This window comes from Salarias fasciatus, chromosome 9 (genome assembly GCF_902148845.1).
Source record: "Salarias fasciatus chromosome 9, fSalaFa1.1, whole genome shotgun sequence".
In the NCBI taxonomy this organism is placed as follows: Eukaryota; Metazoa; Chordata; class Actinopteri; order Blenniiformes; family Blenniidae; genus Salarias; species Salarias fasciatus.
Window position 1 is genome coordinate 17490481 of NC_043753.1, and position 13134 is coordinate 17503614.

At 41.8% G+C, this 13134-nt stretch overlaps 1 protein-coding gene across 1 annotated transcript in view; it reads right to left on the reverse strand.

The window, feature by feature from the left end:
• ptprn2 (protein tyrosine phosphatase receptor type N2) overlaps window positions 1–13134 on the reverse strand; it is a 127299-nt gene that overhangs the window by 72621 nt on the left and 41544 nt on the right. Inside the window, exon 10 of the mRNA XM_030099755.1 lies at window positions 7437–7516. Coding sequence (XP_029955615.1) covers window positions 7437–7516 — 80 coding nt within the window. The remainder of the gene's footprint in view (window positions 1–7436; window positions 7517–13134) is intronic.

Consider the following 13134-nt stretch of genomic DNA (forward strand, 5'->3'; position numbering starts at 1 on the left):
CATATATCTGCGCTCGTGCGTGCGCATGAGTGTGTGTATGTGTGTGTGTGTGTCTGCCCTGTAACAGACAGGAGGATGATGCAAGGGAGCCTGGAAAGGTACTACTGGGACTGAAAAAAGATAGAGGCGAGAGTGACGGTTTAGACGACTGAGAGCTGAATGACATACACACACACACACACACACACACACACACACACACACACACACACACACACACACACACACACACACACACACACACACACACACACACACACACACACACACACACACACACACACACATACACACACATACGCACACACACACACACACGCACACACAGAGCCAGGGGCAATGGAGGAGAAGAGACTGAGGAAGACTTTGATCACCGAACTGAGCACATTCAAGCACTCAACCAGAGAGGGCAGCCAGTGATGAGGAGAAGAGAGGAGAGTGCTGGGGGAGGGAGGGAGGGAGGGAGGGAGGGAGGGGTGGGAGGTGGAGGATGTGGGGGAGACATGGGGTTGTTTTCTGACCTCTACGCTCATTGATACAGATGTTAAGGCATGAACACACAGACAACCATACATCCGACACCGAGGCTGTTGGATTTTGTTGAATGGGAAAAAAAAAAGTAAGAAAAAAAAAAAAAAAACTGGTTTTCTTGACATGTGACAAGCCCCCGCTGACAAAACTAATTTCATTCCAGCCTCATGCATCTGGACACGAGCACACCGAAAGCTGTGGCAACATTCAGAAAATTTAATTCACACTTATTTCTTCAGCCTCTGGCGGCTTGCTGACTTCCGGATGGTAAATATTACAATATCAAGCGGAAAGCCGACATACACATGCGCCACAAAGGGCTCCCCGCGGACCGCGCTACCTTCACTGAACGTGCATGTCCAGAAATGGGCAGATAGAGCTCCGCATATCCATCCTCCACGCCTGAGATGCAGGTGGATAAACCATTGTGCTGTTTGCGAAGAGAGAAGGTAATTATCGCTGGCATTTTGACAAGTGTTTGCCAGAGTGAAGGTCAACTCTGTCTGCGTGGGAGATCTATGCTAATCTGCTCAGCTGGAAAAGACGACCACTCACCATTCAAATGGTAGCTAGCGCCATTATACAGCCAGGGCTACTGTGTTTTTCACTTTACAGTTGTCTGCAAACATGTGTGTGAGTGTGTGTGTGTGTGTGTTAGGCTCCAAGCACATCAGTAAGCATAGCAGGCCCTTCCCACAGACAAGAGAGGACAGACAGACAGAATCATTGCAGACAGACAGACAGGGTTTAAAAAGCTGCCTCTCTTAGGCTTTTAGAACAAAATAACACAAAGAATGGTAAATTTCATGTTTGACTGCAAAGTGTTATTGTTTCTGACACATTCAAGGATTCACATAACGAAAAAAAACACATTATCTAACAAAAAAATGAGAGAATCTAAAAAGAAAAAACTTATTGAAGGCTTGTAAGTAGTTTATGGTGCTTGGATTTCAGTTTATTCTGATGATATTTATTCATCTTGGGCCTTCAAACTCCAGATGGACTCCTTTTAGTGATCCATTAATGTAAAGTCACAAGTACTTTGCTATTATGGGACTATTCTCAGAATTTATTACCAACATTTTACAGAGTGATTATGTTTGCAGAGTGTAAAAGGTTTATCTTTTAGGTTCCTCTGAAAAGTCTTAAACTATCCCGCCAATAAAGAAAGGATGACAAGACCATCAGTATGTGATCTTGAGTCTATCAGGATTTTTTATTTATGAATTATCTTGCAATTAAAATGTTTGAACCTTTAAAGGGGCATTTATGAAAAATTCACATTGTTGGTAGTATCGATACGATTGGTTTAATGATTGGTTTTAATTTGTTTGATCCTAAACAAATGAAACCAATTTCCAAAATGTTTTGTCATTTAAAGTTTTGGGTTTTCCGGTCATCTTCATGTGCAACATATAGGAAATCACAACCCGACAGGTGTCAGACAGACTTGGTTTTTTCATCTTGATACTTCTTGTTGCCTTTGCACTCGCTGTGTATGAAAGTGTTTGTGGGGGGGTGGCGGGGTGGCGGGGTGGGGTACACAGGCAGACGCAGAAACACGGGGGCAGACATTGTCTACGGCCGTGTCTCTGCGTGTCTCCCTCGGGTGACAGCCGTGTGTCAGGGTCTCTGCTCTCTGCTCCAGATGGCCCAGCAACTTGCTCCCAGGGTCCCCAGGCTCCCAATGCTCATTGACCAAGGCCGGGGTTCTCACGGCCTGGGGGCCTGCGGACTCATTGCTGTGGCCTGGCCTCTGGGGCCTTTGAGGCCTCCGAGGGGCTCCGAGGGGCTCCGGGGTCGCCCAGCCGTGACAGCCAAGACAATAGGAGTGTCCTAACCCAGCTCCCCACCCACCACCTACAGCCTCTCTTAACACACACATATCCACTCACACACTCTGGTGTTTGGCCTGGACATCCTTGATCCCTGTTGAAAAGACAGTCGCCGAGTCATCAGCCATCAATTCTCATCTCAAACGCACACTCGAGCTCGCTGACCAATGAGCTTCGTCCGAGCGCAGGCAGAGGAGGCATTAAAACACGTCCAGCGCGCATCGTGAATCAAAAATAATAACGACGGGAAATAATTATAGACACTTTATGGCGCACAAACAGCCGTCCTACACAGGAACCCTCCTACTCGCTGTGAAGTGCGCAAACATGGAAGTGGATCAAATCCATCATCGGCTACAAAACGTCACTTTACAGCGAGCAAAAAAACACTTCTGGCAGATCTGTTTCCCTCCCAAACTGAAGGTGATTTACATGTTTAGAAATCGCTGAGAGGAAGGAAGAAGGCAAAAAAAAAAAAAAAAAAAAAAGAAGAAGAAAAAAATGAAAAGAAAAAAAGTGGAGTTCTAAACAACACATTTCAACATTGGTTTTAACAGCTTGGCTGCCACTTCATCAAATATTGAATAAATCATTTTCTTGGCACAGTATGAACACAGCTGCAAAACACACACACACACACACACACACACACACACACACACACACACACACACACACACACACACACACACACACACACACACACACACACACACACACACACACACACACACACAGAATGCCTTGTAGTTTTGATAAAGCAGCAGCTTTCTCTTTTGTTTTGCAGCCGAGCAGGGATTAGGCAGTGCGGGTTTTTGTCCTGCGGTTTTCCAGTTGAGCAGAACACAAGAGCCTCTACCTCCACTAATACAGTCAGACCTCCCAGCAGGCCTTTCACCACACAGCCGCTAAGAACCTGCTGCCTAAAAGATGCTTTTCAATGAGTTATCAAATCTCCTCTATACTGTCCATGCCTTTCAACCGAGTCTCTTTGTCTATTCTTTTCAATGGAGCATTGAACACATCAAATAGAACTGATGGGCAGATAGATGGACAGCAGAATGTAGCAGAGCCATATTAACCTCGCTCAGACACTGCTGAGTACAGTCAAGGTAACACCAGTGGAGGCTTAATGTCGAAAAAAAAAAAAAAAAAACCCTCTGACTACCAAATCTTGTGGCATGCGTCTCGCAGATTTTTAGATGGAAAATAAAACGCTAAACATATTATTAACAGGAGAACTGGCACTCATTCAGTGTGAGTATCACTGGGACAATCAATCATTCAAGCAGTTGTCTTGAAATTTACGGTTGGATTGCTGTTTAAACAAATACTACATAATTATGGGATTAATTAACTAAGATGAGATCTTTTAGATTATTTGGACATATCACTTAAATGGCTGAATCAGTCTCCAAAATTGCAAATTGTCTAGTTTGGGGTGCAATGCATACAAAAATACATGTTTGTACAACAGATGTATGAAGCAGAGTTGTAACACATCAAACATCTAAGGTGGTGCACGCTTACAACGGGGATGAATGATCGCTTGCACCGGTTTTAATCGGCATTAATCAGAAAAAGAATAACGTGCTTGCTGAACATTTCTGCATCACTTGCCAGTTTTTTGGCTCCCTCGTTTCTGCAGAGCCATAAAGGCTCTCAGCAGCAGGTTGAGCGCAGAGTACAGCAGGGGTTTTGATGAGTTCATTAGGAGGCCACGTCATTTATGCACAGTCACACATAAGGCAAAGGTCAGCCAGGATTACCCAGGTGGCCACTGCATGTGGGTGTCAGTTTGATTTTCAGACTTGCACTTTAACCAAGCTGTTGCTCCACAACCTGGTAACCACTTTGGAATCAGCACGCCTTTGCCACATCGCATTGGATTCAATGTCATGCATGCTTGTTTGGAGCTGGAAAAAGGACAATTTTTGCATTCACTTCAGATTGTTTTTCATATTAGCAGAAGACGGGGAGGGGTGAATACAGGAGGGGGGAAGAAGAAGGCAGGAGGAGGCACAGATTATACAGCTCAGGAGAGATTCTACCTGTGGTCTCATGAAACTCACCACAACAGGAAGAGCTAGCATACAGATCTAGAACGGGCTGATCGACATGGACCATGGCGAGGGCCACAATTCTGATCATCATGTTCATTTAGGATTGATATCTCATGCAATATGTAATAATGTTGGCTAATATTTCCATAAACATGCAGGTGCAGATGCCACCATCAGGGTTTTGAAAAGCAGAGCAAATTGTTGCTTTTGGTTCGTTTGCATTGGTTTTGTTCTTCTTTCTTCTGCCCTTTGGCTTTCACATATTAAACAATTAAAGACGTAAGTCAATCAAAATGTCAAAAATAATCACAGTTTTATGTGAATTGATTGCAATTAATCACTTTTTTTTCATCTTCAAATTCTGACATGTTTAATTTGCAGCACATGAATGCACACTGCATTGAAACATGATTCAATATACATGCTGCAATACATATATTGAAAAAGACTGATGGAAATGAAATCACTTCCATCAGTCTTTTTCAATTTGCAAATTTTGATGCTGTGATTACGATCATTTTGTAATAAATTGTGCACTACTAAACTGGATCTATTCATTTAATTCAACAGTTGATCGAATTATTGTACATTAACAATATTTAATCAAGATGCATATATTTGATAAATTACACCTGCATATGCTTAATGATATCTCAGGACTAACTGCAGTTGATTTCAAACAGTTTTTTGACCTTCCTCCTTTCATCACCACTGTTGTAAATGATATTTCCTTTTGTCTGATGTAGATGAATAGTTTAAACAAGTCAAACAACATTCTACATGCAGGCTGTTTGATAGTTTTTCTAAACCGTTTCTCACCTGAGACAATTGTCCCTGCAATCCTTTCAGAACAGAAGAAACAGTGAGATCCAGGATTGAAGAGAATATTATTCAAAATTTGGATAAAATGTGGACATTTTCTTTAAATAGACTACTTCTTTGCATTTCAAGTTATAATTGGTTCAAGGTTATTGTACTATCATTTATGAAAATTTGTACGACGACCCTGGACTCCACCACAGCGAACAGTCTTTCACCAGTTTTGCCAAAGTGATTCATATCACTGCTGGGAAATACAAGGATTTCTAAAGTTTAACAATGAAACAGACATGCTCAGTAATTCTGTTCCACATCAAATTCAGGGACCGTTCTACTGAAACTGAAGTGTGTTTGATGACTTCTCCACCATCACATCCGATTTGGTGCCACTTCTACAAAGGAAGTCAAGCAAACAAACATGGAAGTGCTCCTGATTTCAGCAGATTTAAACAGGGAGGTGGAGCTTCAGCCGGATGGTGGTGAGTGATGGCTGGGCATGGCGGTCCTGACATCTGACCTGAGTTTACATCAAAACACTCAGCAAAACCATCTTACACAACTCTCATCTGAATCCTCCTCAGTAGGAAGCACACAGACTGAGTGATCTATGTGTATCAGCATCCAATTTAACAAACCTTATTGCTCACAATTTGATACATTTTTAGGCTTTTAAAAACTCCCTTTTCAGAAAGAGAAAGCTGTTTTCTGTTTTGTCTGCTGTTGCTTGTTACCGACACAGCATATGTCACGTCGCACAACAACATCATTAAATTAACAAGCTGCATTACTGCAGTGATCACAATATGATTCTCCCAATATGAGGTATTACTGTCAGAGTTACAAGCCAATATGTCCTCACAAATGTCTCCAATTGCCTTTTTTTTTTTTTTGCATTTCTTTTATATGTTACCAGGCTGCAGGTCACATTGATTTGGGATAAAAGAACAGCCAACCACGAGCATGAGGAGTTTGATAAGCTCCTTCTGTTCGCTTCTTGGAAATTGCTATTCAGGTGGGCTGTATTCATAATTCATCAACACGGGTCAGGCCGATGATCATGTTGACTTAACATTTGGTCTGACATTTCAGCCCCGCTCACGCCTGTCATTAGCTCTCGCCACACGCCACCTCATCAAAGTCAGTCACACACAAGTGAGGAGGCTAAAAAAAGAAAAAGGAAAAAAAAAAAAAAGAAGCGCGTGGGAAAGAATACAAGATGTTATGATACAGTATAATCATTAAAGCTCCTGCATACATTGCCCCCGATATTTGTTCATCTGATCGTTTTGTTAGTCAAACATTGCAAAAGTGGGATAACGTTGAGGGATAAATACAGACACACACTGTAATCCGCCAATCATACACACATACACACACACACACACTGAGCCAAGCCCCCGGCCCTGCCTTTCTTATGGTGAATCCTGTATCATTAGTCCTCACCCGCTGAATTCCTGGATGGAAACAACAGCGAGCCAAAAAAAAACCCGTCATCATAAAGAGAGAGAGAAAAAAAAAACTGGAGCAGCAGCCCATTTCTGCCAATAACAACACCGCCATGTTGATTCCAGTGGAGTGATATCAGATGATATTGACTGTTGGGAGTATATGTGCTTCTCAAAGTCATTTCAGACCAAACCAAGGACGTCTACACACACGCACGGGCACGCACGCACACACACACGAACGCCACCGTCAGTCCGATCGCGGGGCAGACAATAAACAGGGGAGCGGAGGCAGCGCATACTGACAACCTCCTTTCTGTGGGTGACAGCTCTCCATCAGTCTACATCAAACAAGTGCATGCATGCAGGCGCGCTCACACACAGGAGGAGACACTCTGACTGATTGGTTGGTACAAACCTGTTCCAACCTGTCAGCCCCTTGGACGTAACAGGAGACCCAATATACTGTCCTCTGCACTGTATACGGTGTGTGGTGCTGGGCTCATCATGTCTGTAACTTCTGGTCATCTGTCATCACACGGCGTTGATAATCTCAGAGACAGGGGTTCGTCTGAACACCGGCGTATCGACTGTATCTGGAGAGACTAATCTGTGCTCTCATTTACTGATCCCAGACGCTGACGGAGCGCCCTGGCTAGTGAAAATGAGAGGAATTGCAATGATGGCTGTCAACGGGATGATAGCGCGAAGATGATATGAAAGAAGAGAGAGGGTGTTCTTACCTGCAATTTGAACCACATCTGCAGTGGATACATTCTTGGGGTTTGGGCCGACCCGGAATGTGAGCGCAGGACCGAGGATGCTGCAGACAAAACAGCAGAGGAGAATCTAAATGAACAGCTGCTTTACAACATTTTCCTGTTTTATCTGCCACTTTTTGCAATGGTAAATGAAAAAAACAAAAATCAGACTTAAGCTAGCTTAGGCAAGCTAAAGAGAACAGCTAGCTAACAGCTAGCTAACTAAGATATTGAGAATCTGAATGTTAGGACAAATAAATTGAGTATGTATTTGCTTGAATATTTCAATAAAAGCTGACCCATCACAGTATTTCGGTCATTTGTTTGGTGTGTAAGGTTTGTAAAGTTCAATCTGTGGAAACCCCAGCGTTCAAGGCAACACTTTTCCTTCCCCGCGCTTCTTTAGCTAACATAAGTTAGCTCTGTTAACTAGTTCCATTCCAAAATAAATCCATGTTACAAAATAGAATTTTCTTAAAAAACACACCCACACAAAAAACTACTATTTTAAACAAATAAATGTATCATGTAAATTACAAAATATACATTGTGAAAGCAGAAAAATGATGATTTCTGCTGTTTAGTTTGAGCTTGAGGAAAGTCCAGCCCTCAGCTGAGCGCCTTGTGTTTCTGTTCACCTACAGCAACCTGCCTGCTCCCTCCCTGCTCCGTCTGGTCAGGAGTCAGCCACACGTTTCTTTCCCTGGAGTAGAGTAAATGTTGAAGGTCTCTGAGGTTGGCAATGAAATAAAATTTAACAGCCCCAGCAGATTCTGTAAGAACTCCCAGAAATCGTCTGGGAAAAGAAAAACAGTGTAATGAAAAAAGAAGAGGAAGAAGAAAAAAAGCCTACACGTGTCTGGTGTAACCTTCTAACATCCCAAATGAAAACACGAAAAGCTGAAAAGAGGCCATTTTTAACAGCGAGCAGAAACAAATAAACAGGGATCAACAAGGTAACGAAAAGCTCGTCACCCTCAGCAAATGATAACGACCCTGACTGGATAAAGTCACTGGAAAATATGGCAACTGTGAAACACACAAATGAGATCGCTTTCTTCAGATACTGAAAAAACGAGTGAGTTTAAAACAAAGATGTCTGAGATGCTGGTGATAAACACTTGACTGGAGTAAACGAATGGTCAAATCCAATCATTAAAGAAATGAGAAATCTACTTTTATTTTCAAGTACTTCCAGTGCTTTATTCAGTGTAAAGAAACTGTTTTTAAATAAATAATCTGTCAGCACGGTGAAGAAGTTCATTCAAATCTTAATAACTGCTTAAACAAATTAACTTGTTTAAACAGTTTGTTGAGAGTGTTGCACTTATTTCGACTTCTTTCATACACTCTGTCACACATTTGGAATAAAACTGATTTGTTGGTTTCCCAATTATGCTTCTTTCTTCTCAGCTGCATTTACACATGCCAAACATCTGTTTCTGAGGCCATGGTGCATATTCTAAGATGTATTTTTATAACATTTTCTTTCTTTGTGTTTGTATATGTGTGTTTTAAAGAAAGAGAAACTGTTATTCGCCCTGTGAAAAGTCCATCACGGGGTTGTTCCTGTCTGGATCGTTGCTTATCACTCAAGTGACTTTACTGTTTGACTACAAAAATACAGAGCATGTTCTCTAAATGAGATCTTCACATGTTCCTTTAAGGTAAAAATTGTTATAAATAGACACATTCAACACAAACTTACAGACATGACTTGATAAGCCTTTGAGACTGATGAACAGGAAATAACCATGTTGGACCATCAGAGACTCCACCCTAGCTACAGTCTATGACAGTCACAATGATAGATCTTTTTGAACATGTGATTTTGTTCAATCCAAACATATCTAAACAAGCTAAACTCACCCATTTGGACTTCTCACTTCCTGTCCGTGATGTTGTAGGTGTTTATTTAAAAAAAAAAAAAGTCTATTTTATTTTGCTTGTATTCAAACGGACTGATGATTTGCACAGAGTTGTAATCCGTAATCTTTAAAACGACTGCCGCGAGAGCTGCTCTATACATTCACAGAGGGAGCAGATCTATTATTTAAATCAAGAGACTTAAACTTATTATTGCACCATTGATTTTGGACCTAATGAAGTATGTTGACGGCATACTTTAAATTGAGGATTTCACTAGTTACCACTAGTTCCTCGATACTGCAGATGACAGATACAGTAACAAATCAATGAGTGGATGCATGAATATTCAGTCGATAGTTTATTGACAGCAGGATGATTAATAACCGTGAAAGCACACGATGGCCTGAGACTCTTTTTTTTTTTTCTCTCTCTCTCTTCTTCCTCTTCTGCCAGATATAAGCCCTGACACACTCCAGTACGTCATCCTGGCTGAACTGTTATGTCCTGAAAAGAGCTGGTGGGATTTCAGCGCGCTTCCCCGGCAGACTGTACACCAGCGAGGGAGATTCATGCGAGTCTCGGAGTGCCGTGACCCCGAGCCGCCCGTCATCAGTCAGCACGCCGCAGACGCAGCCGCAGCCACAGCCGCTCAGCCAGCAGCAATATGTGAGCCAACACTGCCAGACAGGCGGACCCGACCATGCACCAGTGCACTTGTAGACATGATCACACACACAGGGCTGACAGAAAGGCGCCCTTCACCTGGACTGTGTTTGCTCTCGTAAATGTCAATGTTTCCACAATCTTTAGAACTCCTCGGCTGAAGGAGTCCTGCCCGGGATCTCAATGCATCTCAAATTGAACTGACGTGGTTTCTTCTTCTTCTTTTTTTTTTTTTTCTGAACCAACACACACACATACACGCTATTTAAATACACAAAACACAGCTTGGAGATGAAGTTGAGATAGATAAGCTATCTTGAGGACTTCACTCCGTCCTCCTGCGTTATCGGATGTGTGAGCTCGGACTTCATATTAGCTCTGCTGGTGGGACACGATGAGTGTGTGTGCAGGCTGTTTGGCGGGATATTGGCAAGTGTGTGTGTGTGTGTATGTGTGTGAGTATGAGGATGGACTTGTGAGTGTGTGTCCCACTCCCCCTAGTGTTTCTGATGAGTAAAACACTTACGTCATCTGAAAAAAAAAAAAAAAAAAAGGCCCATTTTATCTCCAGGCTGTCATCATCCTCAACTACTATTTCAAATTTGGAATATTTTGTGCTGATTACTGCAGTAGTCAACTCAATCATCATTGCGCCGGCTGTCTGGAAATCTTAACAGCACCAGAAAAAAAAAAAAAAAAAAAAAAAAAAAAAACCCTTTCCTCGTGATGTGTGTGAAAGTCTCCTCTGCCTGCCTGCTGTCATGCTGGAGTGTCGGTGGCGCTCCCCTCCCATCAGGGCTCATCAGAGCCGGCCCGGAGACGGGCGGCGTGCTCTGACCCAGCTCTGCCTCTCACATTCAGGCGGACGCTTTCAAACACTCACCTGTCGAGGCCGCACGGCAAGCAGCACAATGAGCTTGCGTCATGTCCTTCGCCTCGGCTATTTCTACATGAATGCGCTTTCATTACTTTGCAAGAGTGGGGCGAAAGAAGAAGAAGAAAAAAAAAACAGAGATAAACAAGTGTGACAAAGAGGATATTTTCTGTGTTTGTCCTCTGCTCAGAATCGTGTCAGTATCAGGTGTGAGTCTCCCGCAGAGAGCTTTATTTCAGGCATCTGTTAGAGGCTGTCACACCGCCTGAGTAACTCTAATAAATGTATAAGTGAATTTTCACCTCCATAGATGAGCCATTATCCAATCAGCCTATATGATAATAATGAATTCGCTGTTGGTAGTTCCCACAGACACAGAGAAAAACAACTCTGAGGAAAGACCGCATGTTCTATCTGTATTTTTCAACATTAGTCTTAGTCTTAGTACTTCTGCAATGTCATCCTTTAAATTGAATTGGATCACTGCTATAAGAGGCACAACTTTGTAAATTCTATCAAAAGTCTTTTCTGTAAGGAAACTTTACCTCAATATGTCTGCGTTTGAGTCCCTGGCGCTTTAAACCATATCATTTCGAGCACAAGATAAAAAGAAAGAAGTCTGTTCAGTTTGTTTGTCTTGAGATTGGATGTAAACTGAAAAACACGACGCAGAGTTTTGGTGGTTCGTAATAAGAACGGCTCATAATAATTAACTCAGTGTTACCGAACAATAAGAAAAACACAGATTGTTTTGGCGCTGTAAGAATACTGATTAACCCCACAGCACCTGAGGCAGCATGTGTGTGTTTCCCTCCATGGCCGCTGCTCATGTTTGTGTGGCGCTCCCTATGGAACTGGATGCACAGCATTTCCCTTTTTTCTGTGCATTTCTGAAGGTAACAAGGCATCAAGCCTGTTTTGTTCAAAAGATGACAACATGTGAAACACATTTGTCACATGTGGCTCCAAAGGAAAATGTGTGTTTTTGTGTATTTTTTTTTTAATCACCATAAAGCCAGACTTCCAGATCTTACTGAGTGCATTTGTCTTGTTACTGGGATCATTTGTTTAGTGACTTGTCGAAACATGTTATATTTATTTTAACAAGCCACTTAACATGTAAACAAGTAAAGAAAAACTGATTTTCTTCTAACCCTGCATGTTCAAATCATCCATTTGACAAGCTGAAAGCATAAAACACACACAGTGTAAAACTCTTTCCATGGAACAACAGGAAAGCTTTTTGAACATGTCTCAAAACACTATGTGGCTGAAATCTTATTGGTGAAGGGACTTTGTCGGATATGACTCATGGTGAAAATGTTGACTTGAAACCTACAGTTAACTTTTTTTTTTGCAGTGCACAGAGATCCCTCCAGCCATCTTTTTATAGCGCTTTATCCAGCTTGCAGTGGCAGAGTTGTGGAGCTAATCACCGCTGACAATAGGTCTGATTTGCTGAAGCATTGCATGTAAGTTTCATGCTCATTCGAATAGATTGCGCTTTCACTTTGTATTCGGGGGTGTTCAAAGGGTTTTACATGCTTTCAACCTGTTTTCATGAGAATAATCTGTCGGAAACTGTATTGTTTCTGTCTTCTTTCCTTTCAGTTCAGTTGGATGGATGAGTTGGTGGAGTTGGTTGGACGGGTGGAGCGAACAGAGCAAACATGCAAACCTTAATACAGAAAGATATCCTAATATAACTGCACAAAACTCCTTACTCCAATACACGGAAATAGTAACTTTGCTTAAAAAGGAATTTTTCATTATTACATAAAGAATGTGTCCACATGCATAACAGCTATTTTTATCTGGATGGATGGATGCTGACTGCTCATATGAAGCCCAGAAAGTCATTCTTTGACATTTTATTGCTGTTAATGAGACATATTTATATCACAGTTATTAACATTTGTTTCTTTTTACAATATTTGACAGCAGTTCTGATTATTTTCTGATAATAAGATCGTAAACATTTCAGATTTTTCTTAGTAGGTATGAAATAATATGAGCAATGAGCTTAAGACACATTATATCCACCATCAGTAACCCTTTCCTAACCTTGTCATAAGTTATCATTTAGTGAATTATGGCCGCATCATGATGCCTTGTGAATGTTATAGAACAGACACAGAATGTATTAACCAAGTTTTTCAATTTCCTCCCTGTATAGGTGTGCATCAGGACTTTATTGTGAGTGATATGAAATAACAGGTGTAATAACAAGAATAACTCAGTCATTGCTGACATGATGAGGCATGATGGGCGTTC